Source organism: Merops nubicus, unplaced genomic scaffold (genome assembly GCF_000691845.1).
Source record: "Merops nubicus isolate BGI_N331 unplaced genomic scaffold, ASM69184v1 scaffold6671, whole genome shotgun sequence".
Lineage (NCBI taxonomy): Eukaryota > Metazoa > Chordata > Aves > Coraciiformes > Meropidae > Merops > Merops nubicus.
The window spans coordinates 79,449-100,404 of record NW_008587494.1 but is presented as its reverse complement, the minus strand read 5'-3'; the positions used below and the strand labels follow the sequence as shown (position 1 = coordinate 100,404).

General features: G+C 39.2%; 1 protein-coding gene across 1 annotated transcript in view; it reads right to left on the bottom strand.

Moving 5' to 3' along the window:
• Positions 1 to 154: 154 nt before the first annotated feature.
• LOC103781218 (neurexin-3-beta-like) overlaps positions 155 to 20,956 on the bottom strand; it is a gene marked incomplete at both ends in the record, with an annotated part of 98,611 nt that continues 77,809 nt past the window's right edge. The window contains one exon of the mRNA XM_008948922.1: positions 155 to 248. Coding sequence (XP_008947170.1) covers positions 155 to 248 — 94 coding nt within the window. The remainder of the gene's footprint in view (positions 249 to 20,956) is intronic.

Genomic DNA, 20,956 nt, shown 5'->3' with positions numbered 1-20,956 from the left:
TTAATTTATGTATATATATCATATACATAAGTGTATGTATACAAACATATACGCACATGTATATACATATATAATTATATATGTATACACTCACACACATATAAATATATGTATGCATTGTTTTTTGCAAATGAAATCAGAAAGCAAGCAAAACAAGACTGACCTGACTTACCTGTACTGGGTTCACAGTCAATGAAATCTTCATCATCACTGGAACATTCAGCTGATGAAACGATGTCATCTGTTGTCTGTCATGTGAAGGAAAGGAACAAAAGAAAAAGAACAGGGGAAAAAAAATATAAGATACTTGCAATTCAAGAGGCTGTTACAGAGGCGGCTAAGTATGCTAGAAAAGAAAAAAATGTTTCAGAATTGTAACTTTAAAAATATTTAACTGGTATGAAGCATTCCAGATATGCCTGTGTAAACGTGCCCTCCTCCGTGGAGCTGGGGTCTCCTGTCGGAAGAACAGTGCTTATGCCGTGCTGTTGAATAGCCCAGGTGTGTGCAGGTGGGGTGTGCCTCCTGAGCTGGTCAGGCTGGTAGGCAGATTGCACTGTGCTGTGGAACACAGTCAGGACAGTGGGCTACGACACCTGCTTGCCTGGCAAGGGGTCCTCCGACAGCCAAAGTAGACGTGTCCATTTGGAAAATGCTAGGCTCCTTGGTAAATACCACCACCACACAGGGCCAGCCAGAAGGCACTTACAGAGACACTTACCATATGAGGTATGTTCAGGCTGAACATGCTTTCTACAGAGAAAAATGTACAAGATAGACTCAGATAACCTGTATCACCCAGGCAGGTGATCACCAGGCATCACTCTTTGATGCCTTGCTAGACCCATTGCTCTTAAGCAGAGATAATTCCTGTTCTGCTGATGCACCTCATGGGCTGGGAATCCTTTGTATCTCCCCAGACAGTAAATGTTTGGGCAAACTACGTGTTGCATGATGAGGAGCAGCTGGGGGAACAGGGTTTGTTTAGCCTGGAGAAAAGGAGGCTGAGGGGAGACCTTATTGCTCTCCACAACTACCTGAAAGGAGGCTGTAGTAGGATGAGGTGCTGGTCTCTTCTCCCAAGCAACAAGTGATAAGACAAGAAGAAGTGTCCTCAAGTTGTCCCAGGGGAAGTTTATGTTCCATATTGGGAAAAATTCCTTCCCTGAAAGGATTGTTAAATGTGGGAACAGGCTGTCCCAGGAAGTGGTGGAGTCACCATCCCTGGAGGTATTTAAAAGATGTATAGATGTAGTGCTGAAGGGATGTGGTTTAGTGGTGACCTAGCAGTGTTAGGTTAATGGTTGGACTTGATGATCTTAAAGGTCTCTTCCTTCCAACCAAAATAATTCCACGATTCTGTGCGCAACAGGTAACCTCACCTGCTTGCTTGCCAAGTGAACAAGACTGTGACTTGCTGATGTGCTGCAAAGTGTGGCTCTGAAAGGCTTAAACCAAACTGACTGTTCACAGCCCTTACAGGTTTCAGTGCATCCCTTTGCATTTCCAGCTGGTGATAGTTTTTTTTTTTTTTTTCCTGCTGGTCTAATTAGCGAGCATCATGTACTGCAGTGTGTTAGAGAGAAGTGTACTGGTGTCTCTTCCCAGCAGCATCTCTGCCTGTAATTGCTGCAATTAGTTGAATTAGTAATGCAGACCATTAAGGAGAGTCTGTGGCAGCCTCTGGACACAGGTTGTAACGTTCCTGCACACAGAACAAAATTACCCCAGCTCAGCAGCATCAGCTCAAACCACAGCTTCTGCTCAAATTGTCTCCCTTAACAGCTTTTCCTTGCAGAGAGCTGCCTATTCTGATGAACAGTAGCATCAGTGTGATGGTTCCTGAAACAAAACGACTGCAGTGTTTCTCACCAGGCAGGAAGCACTGCTGAAACCTCAGTTCGTCAGGAGCAGGGTGGATGTATGTTGTACTTTACTACTCCAGGTGAATATTCCTGGGAATCTCACATCATAACAAGCCTTACAAACCCTTATGCTTGAAAAAGACTCTTCAGCTTTAAATAAGGTCTCCTTTACGTTCTTATGTCTGCTATGGTTTTCTCTAACATGCTCCCTCTTCTTTCTGCATAAGTGTCCTGAGGTCTCAGCCTTTTCTTTAGCCTCCTGTGGTCCTAGCACTAAGTCCTTGGCCTAAGCACTCTGTCCTCAGCCAGAAGTTCCTTCCTCTCCCCTCTCTGTATTTGAGCTAAGGAAGAAAACAGAACTGAGCAGTCAGTCAGAAAGATCAGACTGACCCTAACATTCCTTCACTCTTGATTTCAGTGGCTTGGAGTGAGGCAAGAAAGAAAAATAAGATTGATCAGCTGCAAAGAAAAATTATAAAAATCTGTTAAAAACCAGCCATGAAATAAGGGAATCCCTATGGTATGTGTTATTCAGTCTTACCCAGCACTGTCATTCTGTAAGATGCAATCTTGCAGTAGTCTCATGCATAAATACTTTCATTAAATACAATCATAACCTTGCCTCAATGGGCAGGCAAGATCAAAAGGAACTTGGAGGTAACATGTACAAAACAATTTCCTGCCTACACATGCTAAGGTAATTTTTTATCGCATCTTCTTTCAGTCATAGAAAATGTAAGAAGACCGTTGAAATCCCATTGACTTCTCTCTTAAAACAACCTGGCTTTAAAAGTTTGTTCAGTGAGCAGTCAACAAAGGAGGAATGAACAAAACATAACTTTACTTTTTACAGTTCTCCTGGTCCTGTCACATACATTTCATGAACCCTTATTTATCCCAAAGGACACCAAATCATTTTGTAACTTACACAGTGATCACATCCTCCAACAGTGAAATGCAGCTTTCCCTGAACAGAAAGATTAGTTTTTAATTGCTCCACTGTAATTTAGCACTGTAAGTCAACAAAACTATGCTGCACTAAATATAGCTTGTGAAACTGAAGATTTATACTACAATTGTCTTAAAAGAGTGTTAAGCACTAAGACTTCAGCAACTGGTTTTGATTTCCAGGTTGAATTTAGAGAATGGGGATTTTGCTCTTAGTTGAACTGCTAACAATTCACATGTAGGGTCTCACAGAAAAATAGTGATGATTTGCTTAGCAGGAAATAAACATAAAAATTATTACAATATGTGGTTGTTACTTATCAACAGCCATACCTATCCACTTACCCACTTCCTTGCTCATATCTAAGGGCTTCATACTACATTAACTTGGAATCATATCCAATTGAATTGAGAGTGTGATTCAGTATTTGTAAAGAATAAAGAGTTCCTCTGTAACTTTTTTTTTTGTTCTTGCTTATTAAGGGCATCATGTGATACCAGAAAAGCAGCATCCCCAGAAGAAAACAGATGATATCTCTTTACACAATGTTGTTTTGTTTTGTTTTCAAACCGGGGAACTCCTTGCAACAGGATGCTGGTAGGTAATTAAGGTTTAGATGTCTTTTGGAAGTGATCAGTCAAATTAAGAGTAGAAACATCCATTCAGAGCTATGAAATATCCTATACTTAAGCTTAGAAAGTCCCTGTGGCACAGACACTGAAGACCAAAGAAGTATCACTATTTGAATGGTCCTGGTCAGGACTCTCTTCCCAAGGCCCCATGCATGTCCAGGGCCAGCAGCATAGTGCTGGGTGAGGTGAGCCTCTGTGGTCTCCCAGCCCCTCTCGTGACAGATTCTGAACAATGGGGGATGAAGAATTTTGAAGTCACAATGAGTTCTGAGCAGGAGCTTAAAAGTTACAGAGCCTGGCCCTTATTTATCTTCCTAATCAATTTCCTATCTAATAAGCACCTGTGCTGCACACGTAACGTGCTTATGCTGCAGTCTTCGATACGTGTTTGAGATTTCATTCTACAAAATCCTCATGAAGCTTGCATTGGTTCTGAACAGAGAAGGGCAGTCAGCCAGACTCAGACAAAATGCAAATGTGTGATATTCAATACCACTAACCCTGCCAACTCCAACCTCTGCCTGCACTTTTTCATGACTAGTTCCATACGTGATTCTATCAATTAATCTCTGTCCTTTTCTCCCCATCTCCACTGCATACTATTTCCCCTGATGCTCCACTTTTTCTTGCTCTGTGATTGCTGTTCATCCCGTGCCGTTGATGTTTTTTGTATAAGAGGGTTAGAAAAAGAGAAGAACCTCCAGAAGTGGTGTTAGACTTAAGTCAAGGTCATTAATGAGATCTCTAGAAACCATAGAAAAAGATAAATACATTAATCTGTCTTGCCATTTCCTATCTTGTATTTTTAATCTCAGTACTTTCCACCACAATTCATCACTAACCAATTTTCTAGTCCCATCACATACTGGTTTCCCATGCAACTTCTTCTCAGATATCAACATCTGAATCATCCCAGAGGAATACAGCTGAAAAGTGAAAAACTTGTTTTTCAGTGAAAAAGAGCAGCAAATTCCTGACCACAGAAACTGAGTTGAGGAAACCTCCAGAAGACCACAACTTTTTATAACTGGAATTTGTACCTTTCAAAACCCTTCTGGAGCTGAGAACTTTCACTGGATAATTATGAAACTTGCTGCTTCCACAAGACAGGAGAGGCTAGTGAGCAGTGACCCCAGGAATCTCTCCACCAACATAATTTCTTCTAATCAGAAACGGCTCACTGTGAAGCAGTACAGTAATCAAAACCACCTACTGCATTTCTGGTTCCTTCTCCCCGTTTTTGAAATGGGGCTGGTTACACTCACCCGTTGGCCCCACGGAACGTAAACAGATTAATTCTTTAGCATCTACCCAGTGATCTAGAGATGGTGAATGCTAAACATTCTTACGTACAGGCAACATGATAGTAATGGAACTTCTCCGTATGCTATGATGGAAATGGTGTTTGTGTTTTCATTGGAAAGAACATGAAAGAAAATACTTTTCTGTTTCATATATTAGCTAAATTCTATATTGAAAATAATAATTCATACTATACTGTTTTAAAATATGTATTTCATTTTTAAAGAATCTCAGCTTTGAAATTACTTGGCCCTGTATTAAAGGCCATAAAACTAAAGATAGGTATTATAATAACTTTCAATAAAATCTCTCTCTGGCAGGAACCCTTTTTATTCCTTCTTCTGAAAGATTTTTTATGGCATTTATATTATTATTTTTTCTCTCCCTCTCTCTAGTGTTTAATGAAATTGCCTTGGAATAAAACCAGGGTAGGAGAAAGTGCTAAACTCCAAGTCCACCCCGGAGGATTTATGGGCATATTTACCTTCAAATTCTTTCAGTTTCACTGAATTTGCTCTCCATTCATTTCCATGAATTATTAGTTCTGTAATCACCTCCTCCTAATTATTCACTTTAAAGTCCCCTTCAATCTTAACACAGTGGTGGTTCTACATCTTTGTTCATTACGCTGTATGTACTGCGGTGGGATGTAAAGCACAAGGAAAGTTGGGATCACGTGGCAAGATCTGCTCAAGATGATTCCATTCCTGTCCAATCTTCCAAGCACCCAAAGCCCTAATTTATTTGTCAGCTCCATAACCTTTGCTTCTTTGTTCTACACAAAATGGCAGGTGATGAATCTTGCTTTTCCCAACCACATTTTTTTTTTTGACACCTTGCTCTTTGGGTGCACTATTATTTGAGAAAGATTAAGCATGCTGGGTAAAATAAGTTCTGTCACAGAACAGCTTTATGAAATTATAAATAACACACCCAAGAATGATGGAGTTCTCACTTCAGTGGGAGAGAAAAGACAAGGACCCATAAATCAAAACCCCAGACAAATTCCTCCAAAAGTACATACTTGGCTTCATTCAGTAAAGTAGGATTCAATTTTCCTGCTATTTTTTGCTTGAAATTTCTGCACACTGTACACATTACTTCCATTTCAACATTATTCAAAAAGCAACACTTAATGCTTTGTTGCCAGAGAAGTGTAAATCTCTTTGCCACCAAGGAACCACAATTTACAGTCCTTGAAATATGACCACCACAAAATGGCAGACACAAATATCTTCCCAACAGTGAGAAACAGTTGCATGAATCTGAGCTGTGCATTTGCCTTTTACACCTACAGTGCACATAGCTGAAATGCAACAAACTTTTCTTAAATTCAACCACTTGTCTCCCTCCACTGCTCCCATACTGCTGTATTTTCTAAATATCTCAAATTTATTACAGAATACAGACAATGTACTGTCTTCTATGCATAACAGTATGTAGTATGCATGCTCCTCCAAAACGGCAAAATGCTAGTGATGCTGTTCTGTCTTCCAGAAACCAAAAGGTTTCTTGGCAAAGAGCAGGCTCAAGGCATTTGTTGCCTTGCCAAAAGATGATAGTAGAGGAAGTGTCTGCCTCATTTAGTGTAATTTCTAGCTTAAATATCTCAAACTTTTTTACATAGATAACTGGGCTTTTTGAAGGGCTTGTATTCTGTTCACACTATTCCAATTAAATGGAAATCGTTCATCTGTTCTTTCTACAACTTATATTTGTTTCTCACTTTCTATCTAATATTTATTTGCAAAACACCCTGGAGTTCATTACAGTATAGCAGACGTAAGAGACACAGTCTGGACAAATTCAAGCCACTACATAGAGATAGAAAGAATCTGCATGCAAATGGAAAATATTAGAAATGTTGTGAAAATCATAAGAAGGTATTCTAAAAGATGCTGCAATTTGGGACTGTATAAACTTTTAAGGAGAGTCTTGGATCTGCTATCTGTTGCTAAAGAGTATTAAGCTTCTCCAATCTATTGGCACTGGGTAGTACAACATGTGTTTTCTTATAACACCACAGCCACAGCCACAAAGTTGTACACACCTTTTGCACTCTGCCACACTGGTGATGAGGTTGTGTCTGCCTCTGCAGAGGCAATTCATCAAAGGACATGAAACTAATAATTATTCTTCTTATAGCTCATTTGAGCGGAATACAAAAACAAAAGGGCAAAATCCTCTGTTCATTTAAATGGGCATTGATTTCAACCAGGCTACAACAATTTACAGTGAGAGAGCATACCTTATTACATTTAGTTTTGGACAATTCTATGCCAAAAGATTTAGAATAATTGGGGGCAATTTAGAGAAAAGCCACTGAAAAGATGAAAGAACTGGAAAGATATATGAATGAGACAGGATTAGGAAAACTAAACATCAGAGTTTGACTTAACAAGGACTAAAGGCATGACAAATGTCTACAGATGTCACAAGGCTGTAATAAACATCAGGAAGGAAGATGAACTGTTTAGGGTGGTTCAAAAATGTAGTGGATAAAATTAAGCCAAAAAAAAATTAGGACTACTTTCAGCAAGAAAAATTTCAATAGTGGTCTTTATTAACTATAGAGAAGTCTTCCCAAGGAAATATCAGAAACCACCAGTACTGAGATTGAGCAGTTGCCCAAGCTATTCAGGTATGAACACCGTTAGTGTATATGTCCTGGTGGGGAAGAACTCAACCCATCAATCTTCAGTGCAATCTAATTCACTCTAAATCAATTTGGTATTTGTGTCTTCTCCATCACCATGCAGTATAAGCACATCATTATGCATTTCTCTCTGCCATTCCAAAGCAGGCAGTAAAGCTTGATTTTATCCAGCACAGTCTTTCAGCTAGTTGTACTCAGAGCAAGAAGGCAGCATCGCTGTAGACTTGTCCAGTAGACCATGGGAAAAAATCCAGCCTTATATTCCCAGGACCCTGACTGGCCAGGAGTTGGTAGATACACCAGCAGGCATAAACCCTTCAACAGTAGCCCAGCAAGTATACATTTCCTGGCTTTGTGTTCCTGACTGGACATAAAAGCTGATTTGCTGTCAAATTATATCATTAAGTAGGGATTATGAGAGCGCTACCCCTTAACAAAATCAGCCATTTATCCATTAGTACAGCAGACAAGAGATGAAGTAACTAGCCAGTTAGGTAACAGAAAGCAAAAAACAATCCTCCCAATTGTGTGTCAAATCCAGAGTCACAGGCAGTCATGTTTAAAAACAGCCTTGAAAGCTGAATTAGTCCTTTGAAACCCAGAAGTCTGACTCAGTAGAATCAATAGTTCATTAAGACCGTAAAGTCTCACTCTTCTTGACCAGGTTTGCTGCCAAATTTCAGGGACTTTGCTCTGTCACTAAGCTGCGCAAAGACAATGGGGAAAAATCATGTTTCTGCCTTTTGTCTCTGTCTGGTGGCAGTGGGAAGGGTGATGATGCTCCAAAGGAGTGTGAGCAGAGGGAGAAAGAGAAGGGAGGGAAAAGAAGGAAGAAAAGGGAAGTGGGGAGGATTAATCCGTCTGCTATTCAAGGCACCCTGACAGGGGAAAGAGAAGTATTGAACCACAGCAGCTTAACCCTACTTCAATGTACCTTCCCAAAAGCAGAAGGAATGTAATGCTACGTGGTGTTCTGCTGATAAGCAAATCCTTCCAAATCCTTTCAATTTATTTCTTGGCCTGAGGAAATTACATACCATTTAAGAGCTAAATAAATAAGTTTTCATTTCCAGGAATCTAGATGGGTTGGTTATTGATTACATATGCACGCAGCCTCACTTGCTCTTCTGTGTCCTTCCCAATGGAACAGTGCTCCTTTCATCTTGATCTGGTGAAGGACCAACTGGCAAGTCTTTTCCAAACTATTCAGCGTAACTCTCAAGATTTGCAAGAGTTTTGAACTGGACTGTAAAATATAATTTCTTGGCTTAAACAGAAAACATACATATTTGGCATGAGAGAAGACTTTTTTCCCCCCTTATCAAACCTATTGCTCCTTTCCACTTGCATTTCCCTGTTTCCAAAGAAGCACTTTGAAGATAGAAGTTGTGTGCCTATACATTGTAGTAATTATCTTAGTACAGTACCTTATTGTATTTTTATTTCTTATCAACACAAACCTGCCACTTGAAACAGAAACTATCAGCCCTGTTTCAAGCATGATGAAAACTCTCTAAGAAAGGTACAGTAGGTGAATTAAATTAACCAAATAGCTTAATCCTAAAAATTAAGCCATTACAGCTGAACCCACAACAGCTACCACTCTGAAATCACTGAGACCTATGGAAGTACAGAACTGCTGAAATCCAGGCACTATTCAGGAGTCTGACTTTCGGAAAATCAAATCACTCTACACCCTGTTGTTTCCCAATGCTTGTCCAAGAATCTTCAAATGGAAGACACTTCTTTTAGGAAATGCTCTGAAAATAGTTTCAGTGTGGTCTCCCAGGTGCTGTGATCCCCCTCAGAAGAACAGACAGTCAAATGCACTGGGCAGCACAGGCTTCAACTTTCCCCTCTTCTCAGCATCTGCTTAAACCAGGATGCAGGAAGCAAAAGCTGAATAAGGATCCTCAGAGGTATGTAGGAAAAAGCCTGCTTATTGTCAGAATTTAGCATCCTGCTGGTGTGGACCCTAGCTCCTCATGCATGCAGTCTGATGTATGAACTTAAATTGCCACAGAAATAATTTTATTAATATGCTGAGCTATGAACTACACTTGCTGAAGAACAACATGTTATCTACTTCACCAGCAGAAAGGCAGGGTAGACCACTGGGGAGCAGTAACTTCTTAAATTGCTCCAGTCCCAATTACGAAGGACATCGAATCATATTACTTGATTTTGTATTCCTGACATTGTCATAAATTCACTGTCTGACATCAGGACAATTGCTTCCTTTCCTCATGCTTTCGTTTATACTGCTTTAAAATGGGGAGAAAACAACTTCTCTTCTTTCTTGGCATACAATCAGAATTTTAGTAAATATTTTACATTCTCAGAGCAAAGACTAAGTAGAGGAAAATCCTTTAACTTCAGTAAATGGAAGCCTATGTTTCATAAAATTAGAGACTCAAATGATCTGAGATGAATCAGCTGCCCTTTGAAGACTCAGCCTCTAGTAAGAGTAAATGGGTTTTCTTTGCGTGCTAGCTTGCACTTAATAACTATGTCAGAAAAATATTTTTCATTTACACTTTGCTCCTTTGCTGGAAATCAATATGTCGTTTGCTGGCATTTTCTCCTGGACATCTTTATTTAGCTTGTCTTTTCTTCCTTGGAGGGGAGGGAGTTGTACTTGATTTTGTTCTGTTATTGATTGGATAACTCTGAGCAAGAAATAAATAACTAAGTTGAGCACAGTAGATTTAATGACAATCTCTTGTCTCAAAATCTGCATGTCATGTTACATTCACCCCAAATACATGATTTTAAAGAAACAAGTCTGCAAAGTAAGGTTACTATGTAGCAAAGGGGCAGTCATATATGCAATTTAACTAGCATCTCTGTTTACGTGCTCATCAATAAAACCATACAAGTCCTGGTTCTATTTTTAAAGCAGCACTCCTATTGCTGTACTGCTGAGATCTCATGATCTCCTAGAAATGAGGCTTAACAAGAAATTCAGGATATGGGAGAACTTCTCCCAGCAGACATCTTTCCCTGAAGAAAATCTGAGCATGTTCACATATTTATCACCGATGACAAGTAACAGTATGGCTTAATGGGTTGCAAAAGCCGAGCCCAGAAAACAATGGTGGAGGGATAATTGCTGTGCCTTGGCTGCACCAAAGTGCCATGCCAGCCCACAGCGTCTCTCCCAGCATCAAATAGGAAGAGATTGGTAAGCCAACCCTCAGGGGTGCACAGTAATCTCTGTCATTTTTTTAAATTTAGGATTTCTTTGCCTTCTCCTGCTTCTCTATTAATTTCTGCTCATTATTGTTACATAGGCCACAAAGAGTTGTCATATGCAACAGTAAAATCCATAAAGGAGAAAACACCCTGTTCTATGGTCCAAACCATGGCACTTAAAATGTAATGTGACAGCGTACGTTATTCATAAAGTAGCAATAAACATAATTACTCTGAAGAAATGTGCCTTAAAACAACTTCTGCAATTATTGTAAGTACCTCTGAGTCCAATAAGATAAACAACTGTATTTGAGTATTCGCATTAATGCACTAGACTAGTTTTTCCAGAAAAATATTCCTCTTTCTCTCAAAACATTAACACACACTTAGAAAATGGCATTTAAATACTATTACTCACAGGATTCACACATTAACTCACAAGGGGAAGGTGGTTACCACACACATTTAAATGCAAAATAAACATAAGCAGAATAAATAAATGCAGACTAAACCCTGGTCCACTAGGTACTTATCATGCTCTCTAAATAACTTTATATAGACAGTACAGTTAGCAAAGAAAAATAGCCACTTAATACCTATTTATAAACATATGTACAACATACCTGCTAAAAAAGGCCATAAATAGTTTTAGTTTTTAAACAATAAGAAAGTTCATAAACACAAAGGTCACAAAGGCAGCTGTGGTAGAACATAGATTTCCCAGGAAGAGTGACAGCCTCTTAACCACAAGTTCATCCTTCCTCTCTTATTACAGGATATAAAAGATTGTCAGCAGCTAGTACAGAAACATCTGTATACACAATAAAAGGTATGTATTATCACAATAAAAGGTATATATTACCATTAACTTACTAACATACTAACAAATTAACATTATCAAGGTCAAAACTAATAAAAATTAATTTAAAGTTGTAGAGATTATTCCATCAAGGAATAACTTTGCCAAATATCTGATGCTTAAGAGCCATGCTTTTCTATCATTAACGTTTTTCTTTCCTTTTGAAATGTGAATAGGCTAACTTTAGTTGGGAGATAGGGAACTGACTTCACTCCACATGTTATCAGAAACCAGGCAACAAAAAAGTAAACAAGCAATCCAAGTCAGTCCCACCACCACCAGGAATCATGAGAGAAAACAAAAGTTAGAGACTTTTGTCTAAAAAATTTAGAGAAGTTTGTCTACTCTTCTCTAATCCTAATTTAGACAAGGAAAAAGAGCTACAGAATACTCCCGTCAAACATATACCCATCAGCTCAAAAAACATACTTGATCCATCAAGTATTGATGAAGCCAGGTAAACTCCAACCTCCTGAGCTGCTGAACATAACAAATGCCTCCTGGGATCCCATTAAATTTGAACTGAGCATCACTTAAATGCCACATCAAGTGGTTCAAGCTGCAAACAGTTGTCATGCAAGAAAATTCTGCCATTGGGTAGGCAGACTCCCATGCACAAGAAACATGGTGAACACTTATCCCTGCTGTGTTTCTCTGCAGTCCCTGCCTAATCAGAATATTTGCTCTCTGTGATGGATAAGAAGGCCATTTTCCTCGCTTATTTATTCAGCTCTCTATTGAGTTTGATTAACTGTAGTAAAGGTAAATCAATCTTTTCTGTTTGTGTAAAATGAAAAAAAAGGAACAAAGTTAGCTTTAATGGCCCAATAGATGCTCAGCTGGAATGCGCTTACCAAGCAAGAGAGCTAGACAAAGGAATTCAGGCAGCTTTAAACACCATCAGGAACATGCTGGGATCATCTATACTTCTAACTGTTTAAAGGGAAAAAAAATGAAACCCACTTGTAATCAGTGAAAAGCTTTCTGTTTCTCTGCAATTCTGTCTATCAAGTACTATGAGGTTTTGCTGTTGCGCCCTTCAAATTTCCACGGACAAAGCTGGGAAATACTAGGAAATGAGTATCCAAAAGAACACTGACAGAAGGAGAGGACACAAAGCTCTAAATCCATGAGAATACTTCCTCCTCTATCACTAAATTTATCTCTAAGCTCAGATTTTTTTCTAATGTAACATATTTGATAGCAAGAACTGCTCATAATGATTACAAGGTAGCATGAAATTCATGACCAGTATGAAATGAAAAAGCTACTGAGTAATAAGTTTGAGTGAGACACTTATAATTTCAAGATCCACTATGAGAAACTCTTTCTCTCATATATTCTTATGTTGACAACAGTGGAAATCACAAAAGAAACTATGTCTGATCCAGCAATGTTGACAGACGAAGTTATTTCCTTTTCTGGCAGAGGTACACCACCTCTGAGCACTGCAAACTAAGCTGACAAAAGCTGGCGTAGTTATATCCACATCAGGCTCCTGACTGGCAGCAGCATGTAAAATCAAAGCATGTACATTTTTCCATTCTGGGGCACTACAGCAACATTGGCAGAGCTGAGGAGCATAGCACTGTGTTACTCCGAAATGCTTCAGAGAGCAAAATAGTTTTTAAAGAACTCCATAATTGACTTCACAGTTGTTACTAGGCATATAGCTCACATAACTTCAGTCAGAAATTTGCAAGAAAAAGATTGCAGTCAATGAGGGTTTTTTTTTGTTTGTTTGTTTTACTTCAGAGATCCAAAGGTCATAAGGATCTATTACTTTCACCTGTTTCAATCTCCTATTTTACAGAACCATGGAATTACACAGAACAGCTGAGTGCCAAGACACCTCTGACACTGATTTACAACGACCCTTGACAGGGCAGTTAATCTGTCAGCACATCATGGCTTCATTTTTAAGACAGAAGAACATATATCTCTTGGAAGCAAACGTTTATAAGCTGTTGTGAGAATGTCTGGAGGAGAGTGCTGTGTAAAGCATCAGAAGGAAGATACCATGATTGTTTCCAATTTTTTGTCTTTTGTGGGCAGAAAGACTCACAGGGTCAAATCGGAATTCCCATACGGACTATGCAAAACTGTGGGGTTGTGGTAGAAGGGACCTAAGAAATACTTCCACTCTCTTTAATGTTTCTGAAATGAAACAAAGAAGGGAAATGACTGCACAGTCCTACAAACTGTGACTCCTGCATACGAAGGAGAGGAACTTCCTCCAAATTCTACTCATCAGTGGAGAAAACTTGCAGTGCTTATCTACAGAAATAAACAGCAGCAGAACTTAACACCATTCATCAGCAAATGACTCTCAGAAAAATGGCCCTGCAACAGTGGACTGCTAGTACTCATCCTGCCAGAAAGCAACGTTCCTTTCAGACAAAGCACAGCTTTTCCAACAGGTGCAGAGAGATGCTCTGTAACCTCTATACCAGGCAGCTTTGAACCTCAGCACCTCATGGGTAGTGGAACAAATTGCTTGACTGGTCTCAGGATACCCCTCGTACCTAAGTCTCCCACTTACCCACAATGTGCAAATGATGGAAACAAATGCTACAATCTGACACCACGGAGCTCTCGGCAGCTGTCAACTCATTAAGTTCTATTCACTGGCTTCCCACCTCCTTGCCAAAGTATTACATAAATTGCTTTTTAGCTGGCAGCCTTTCTGTTTGCCTGAAACCAGTTTGCTTGAAACTAGGATTGCAACCTGTCTGAGCATGTTGAAGTCCTTTTTTTTTTTTTTTTTAAATGCATTTATTCCTTTCCCTTTGGTGATTTGCCTGCCTTTGCAACGGTTTGAATGGGCTGCAGGATACTATTTCATTATCAAGATGCAGCTGCAAATGAATATTTTATAGCAGCTGAACAAAGGGTTGGCTGTAGATGACTATTCCCTAATTAAACAAAACAAAGACAGAAAGAAAAATGAATTTAATTAATGAAATATTGATGCAATTTACAGACAAAGGCATTCCCATTAAGAAGGGAATTCCTGCAATGTTAATTTTATAGAAAGAGTTGGGGGTTCACTGCCTCCTCCTGGATTTATCTAGTAATTTTACTCATATTTCATTTTTGCCTTGTTCAGCCTCTTTAAAATGCCTGAAGGTATGTCTGTTGTTTATCCATACGAAGTCACAGATGCAAGTGCTCAAAATGCAAATATATACTTATAATGACTGTGTGTTAAGAACAGGTAAAACCAGAGAATGACTGTAGACATGGTAGTTCAACCTCCATCTAGGCCTTGATTCCTGCCTCTGCATTAGCCAGTTATTTATTTTTGTCCATAGAGAAAGGACAAACACAAGAGAAACATGCAGAAGTACTTTTCTCTCACATATGCTAATTGAAGTGGTAAGCATCAGTTAGGAAGTGGTTATACCTGCACCTTTATGCTGCACAGATCTTGTATTTCACAGTTCTTAATGGGCTTTTCTACCACAAACTGGCACATTAGCTTTTAAAATCTATTTATATTGTTTTCTACAATATCATATGGCAGTGAGTTCTACATTTTGTGTAGAAGTTCTTCTTCCTGTTTGATCTTGGCCTGCTGCTGTTTTATTTCACTCCTCAGTCTTTGTTGCTTGAGAGAGCAGACATTGCCTACTCACATTTTCTCTGCACCATTTTGATTTTAGAGACCTCTGTTATCGCCATTTGGTTACCTATTTTTCAGCCTGAAGAATGCCAGCTTATTTAACCTCTCCTCACATGGAAACCATTGTGTATCCTTGTTCATAGCTGCTAATCTCTTCTGCAGCTTTTTTAGTTATCGTAGATAGGTATTTTGAGAGCTGATGGCCACAACCGAGTATAGCACAGAAGGCAAAGCACAACATAGATTTGCACAGTAGCACAATAAATTTGTTTGGATTTTTTTTTTTCTAATAATTTCTAAATTTGTTTTGCCTTCTTGAATGTGAATACATATCCAAAAGTAACAAATCTGGCCATTTGTCAGTATAGCAACTCATTTGTCATGTTCAGTGTGGTTCAGCACATACATAAACCAGTGGCCAATAATGCATTTCTTCTGCTATGGCCTCAGTTTTCTGACATTTTTGAATTAAAGACCCTATAACAGAAGAAATTTATTGATTCTTGAGATGCTTCAGAATGCCATCCATTGAATTGTATATGGCAGTGGGATGCACAAAGAAGCGATAAAGCATTTAGGATGATGCTGGATTTCTCAGTCAGTTTAAGTTCAACAAGATGACACCTTTCCAACATTGCAGAAGGCACCTGAGTAAGTGAAAGGGATGCCTGTGAGGTTCACAGTGTCAGGAGGCAGAAGCAATGCACTGCCATGTAGCATCATTCAAAATAGACTGGACCAATCCTACTGATGCACTCAAGGTCAGTAACAGATAGAAGACTCAATATTTAAATCAGAAATGTGGAAGGTGTATATACCTACACACTGCAGAAGTGGGGCCAACTGTAGAATCTGCTCCAGCCTGTTTCTTTAGCTCTTTTTGCTGGTAAATGTTCTTTATATTGTGTATGTTGTAAAGTGGATCAAGCTTAGATATAATGCCAGGATGCTGTCTGAATCAAATTAGAAGATGAGAATAGCCCTGAACTTCATAGAAAGCCGCAGCTGTACTTTACAGCCCAACAGACAGTGGAAAAGGGAAAAACTATGGCATATGTTTGCCCAGAATACTGTTTTTGTTTCAAACCATTTGAATAATTTTAGTTGATCATGACATTTCTTTCTGGAGTGGACTCTAGTGTCCACTGGGGAACTGAAAATAGTCTTAAGGAAACTGCTCTGGCTGAAAGTTTGTAAAGACAAAGAGAATACACAAGAAAACCCCCCCAAAAAATCCCAAACCAAAACACCAAAACCCCAAACACAAAACACCACAGCTGCAAGCAAGCTACAGAATCTGTTTCTATGTGAAATCCAGTCTTCATAAACCTGGGAGAGAAGCTAAGCTATTGACTCTTGTCAGGTCATCATTTGACTACTGAAGACCAGCAGGCAAATCTTTGCAGAAGGAAAAGAAGTCCTTGTCCTGAAAGCATATAACCTATAATGTTCTACAGTCACAGTTTCTTTAAATCCTGTATAGCATGTAAATCATACAATCACAGAACGGCTTAAGTTGGAAGGGACCCTAGAGATCACCTAATCCAACCTCCCTGCTGTGGGCAGGGACACCTCTCAACTAGACCAGGTTGCTCAGAGCCTCATCCAACCTGGCCTTGAACACCTCCAGAGAGGGGACATCCACAGCCTCTCTGGGCAATCTGTTCCAGAGTCTCACCACCCTCACACTGAAGAACGTCTTCCTAAGACCTAGTCTAAATCTACTCTCCTTCAGTTTAAAAACATTTCCCCTTTTCCTGTCTCTTCACACTCTTCCGAAAAGTCCCTTTGCAGCCTTCTGTAGCTTCCCTTCATGTACTGGAAGGCAATATGTAAAGGACATAAACGAAAGCATAACTCCTATACAATTCCATGCCTTGCCGTTGATTTAAAGCAAATAAAATTTCTTATCCACTTCAGCAAAAGAGAGAAAATTACACAAAGAGTGAATTAATGAAATAAATGGATAATAGACAAGTTTGAAAGGGAGGCAGATACCTTTCATAGACTTCACTTACCTCTATCCCTGTGCTATGATTTTTCTTTCTAGCTAAGATCTAAAGAAAAAGTGTTGAAGGGAGACTTTAGCCTCCATCTCCCACTTAGTGTTCCCACCTTCAGCCTAGAGCTGTCAGTCTTCCTGCTCCTAGTGTGCCTTTCCCTCCCTTGCAGTATTACTGAATCTCACAAGCTTTAGACTCCTACTTTCAACTTTACCCCTATTTTTCTCTGCTACCCCTTCCTCTTTTATAGTCTGAGGAAAGCTCTTTAATACCAGCAAAGATACTGATTCTTAACTCAAACACAGGCTTTCAAATTTGCAGGGAAAGGATTCCATATTATCATAGAACATAACAGCTTATATGTGAAGATATAACAGCTATTACCTGAATTTTAACAATAACAATATTACCCACAGTCTCTAATTAGATCAAGATCCTGTTATTTAGATACTGCAGTATCAAAAGGATGAAAGAGACCCTGTTCTGCATAGTGTTGTTTAGGCAAATAAGCAACATATTTAGTACAGCAGCCAAGGAAATATCAACTCAGTTTTATGATAAATTATGATGCTAAAGCATTAGCTTTTATTCTATGCTGGAACAACCCCAAATATCTTTTAAAAAAACATCTTAGAATTACACTGAAGTACCAGTTTTCAGAGAATAGTTATTTTTATTTGCATCTAAGTGTCAGACATATCATTCAGTATGTGCATGACAGCAAAGCACCCACAGAACACCTCAGAGGGTAAGCCCCCAGAAAGGGTTAACCCTGTGAAAAGAATCCAGGCTTGACATCCATGCTTCTGAATAGCTAAAAGCAAGGGATTTCATCCTGGACCTCACTGCATCAGGAGCATAGGAAGAAGAACCTGCAGCATCTCCTTCCAGGGGCACTGTTCTGATTGCAACCTGCCATGGTGAGAGAGCCTCTCACCCCCTCCACATTACAGAACATGGACCCTCTTCTGTGCCCCCCATCCACTATCCTGCAGGTACCTTGCAGAGCGCATGACGTGAGCAGAGGGTAATGTGAATGATGACAGGAAGACAGCTTTAGGAAATACCACCTATAGCCAAGATTACTGAAGGCGTGGAGTAAGTATGGGCAGAACAAGACTGTTCTTTAGTCCGGTTAGCCTGGGAGATTTCTAAAGAGGCTAACAATGTCAGAGTTTGGGCAAGCAGTTAGTGCAGGTTAAGCACTGACTGAGACTACCTTAATAATCTACAAAATAACACTGCCAAAGATAAGGCCTCTTAACGCTTACAGGGCCTTCTGACAAGAACAACTTCAAGAAAAAAAATAAGAGCGAAAGAGAGAACAAAAATGTAATTGCCTGCCTATCAGCTCCACTATCATAATTACTTTCAAACTCTGACATGGGTTGAATCTGATGAACACCAAATCAATTTTTGCAGCCAGCAATCAGTTCATTCTTAACTCATAAATTAAAATGTCACTGGTAGAGTGAGTACAAAATAATGCCTGTTTCACTATTTTACACTGCAGAGAGAAAAACTTCTTTATTTTTCCTTCTGTTTGTGAGTGTTGCTTGTATATCCTTAAGCACTGCACAGTACATTACACTCATCTATTTCAAACCAAAGTTTGCACAGCTGGATGCCACACATGAAACCACGAGAAATTACGCACTAGCTATTGAGTGGGGTAGTGTTATCCCCCTGGGTATCCAGAGCCCTGTTCTAGATATGGGGGGATGGTGGTATGAGTTTTTCTCCTGCATCTGCACTTCATGCAGTGCTGGGAATTTGCTGGCTGCATGCAGCTTTGGGGGAAGAATTGCCTTAAGGCTCCATGCCACTGTCTTTCCCTTCATCCCTTTCTGACCTGCAGTGAACCTTCTCAGGCTGACGTGAGTAAAAGGCTCCCCAGTACAAGAAAAATTCTCAAAAAAACCCTCCATTTAAAAGCCAGAAACTACTCATTGTGATTTCTTTAAGGACTAAAATGATCAGATTAAGCTGATTGATAAGTACCATATGTTGATGCTAGACCTATACTAATAAGGTGCTTAATTTCATTTTACCTTCTGTGGTTGTTTCTGAGTAGAAATAATTTAATGGTCCATTTTGTGCCCAGTATCTCGTCTATCACTTTGCACTCTCTACTTCAAACCACAATTCTGGAGCTGAGCAGCAGAGCACCAGGCCGTAAGTTTACCTCTCATATAACTGCAGCTGTCAAGACACCTCATTCTTTTATCCTTTTCAAGGGCTTTTGCATTTTACAACTTCAGTGTGGTTTTTTCACTTTAAATGCATTGCCTAATCTTTACCTAATAATTGAGATTTTTCCTCATATAATGTGACAAGCCAAGCCCCAATTCCCTGTTTGTGCTCTGGCTAGCTCTAACACCATATTTACTTTCCAAAAGACAAAACTTCAAGCACCTTCCTTTCACATCCGCCCCAGCTAGAAAGGAGCTGTGAAGACCAACACTGGCTGAACTAATTACTCCAAAACTCTCCTTCAAGGTTTCACCTCCAGATACTACTGACCAAGACATCCAGCTATACTAGCAAATCCAGCTAATAGTTTTTAATGCATTTCTATGATAGCAAATATCAGTACTGAGTGTTTTGCCTCCAGTGATATCTTCAAAGAGCTCAGGATTTTTCTTCTGCTCTTCCTAGCTTTCAGAAGCTGAGCTATTAACTTACTGAAAACCAAACATAAAACACTTCCTTATTTAGAAAAAATAGGAAAGCCAATCACTCCAACCCAACCAGTAGCCAGTATATAGGATTTTTGGAGTGTTGTATTTAGGAGCTATCTCCTCTCTTCCTTAGAGCTGATTACTTCTCTGGTTCACAAAGAGAAGTTTCACTTTAAAGTGGAACAGCTGACTCTTTGCCTAATCAATGGAGTAATTTGACCTCATATGATGTGACTATTCAAATAAACAAAAGGTCTCATTTGTATGTTTATCAAAGAGTTTTCTGCCACTGTCTGCCACAGGAAACTCTGCATCTTTTTTGCAAGAACCTCTTGCTCAGCTGAGTGGCCTAAGAGCTGACAACTCATCACACTGAAGCTCAGCAGATCTGTGAGACAGCAGTGCTCTTATATCTCTATGACATTGTCATTAATATGGGACTAAAATGGCAGTAAGTGCAGACTCATAATGCACACAAATCACAGAAAAACAAGAAGGAACCTCTAAAGGTCTAAGAGCTCGTATTCAATTACTTCAGCCCTACATCATATAAAGCTATCAATAAACTTATTCTCCTGCACCTTTTTTATCCAGAGGACTCCCCTTTTGGATAGGAACCCATTTCTAACTTTCAGCCATAACGTATTCACAGTTGGGTACTGGCTATTTTGGTCAGTATAGTTTGGTCATATTTTTAGTTTAAATAAGTATTTTCCCAGACTCCTTTTCATAGATACAATACAGTTTCAGAGAGCAATCATACTTCCTTTATTCCTTTAGCATGCAAGCTACAGAAGTTATATTGTAAAAAATCTCTCTCTTCATTTTCCTTCCCCATTCACAACTTTGTCCTCCAAAACTTTCTCTATACCTGTGCCAAGTCCTACCAGTCATTCTAGAAAATGAGCAGATACACTTTGAAACAGTACAAACTGAGAGGGAATATTTTTTAATAAAATATTTTAAAGAATAATCATGTGGTAGTAAAATGGTGGCTATATTTGTGTGAAGAGTTTTAAGAATTCATAGTTCCACAAGTAGAAGAATATGGCTAATTATGTCCTGTCAGATAGGAAACTGCTACCGGTTTTAACTAAATTGGTATTCAGACACTACAAAAAAACCTGAAACCAGTTCTCAAGGAAAGGATTTCTAGTGGCTTAAATGTAACAAGGTTTAAGGATCAGCC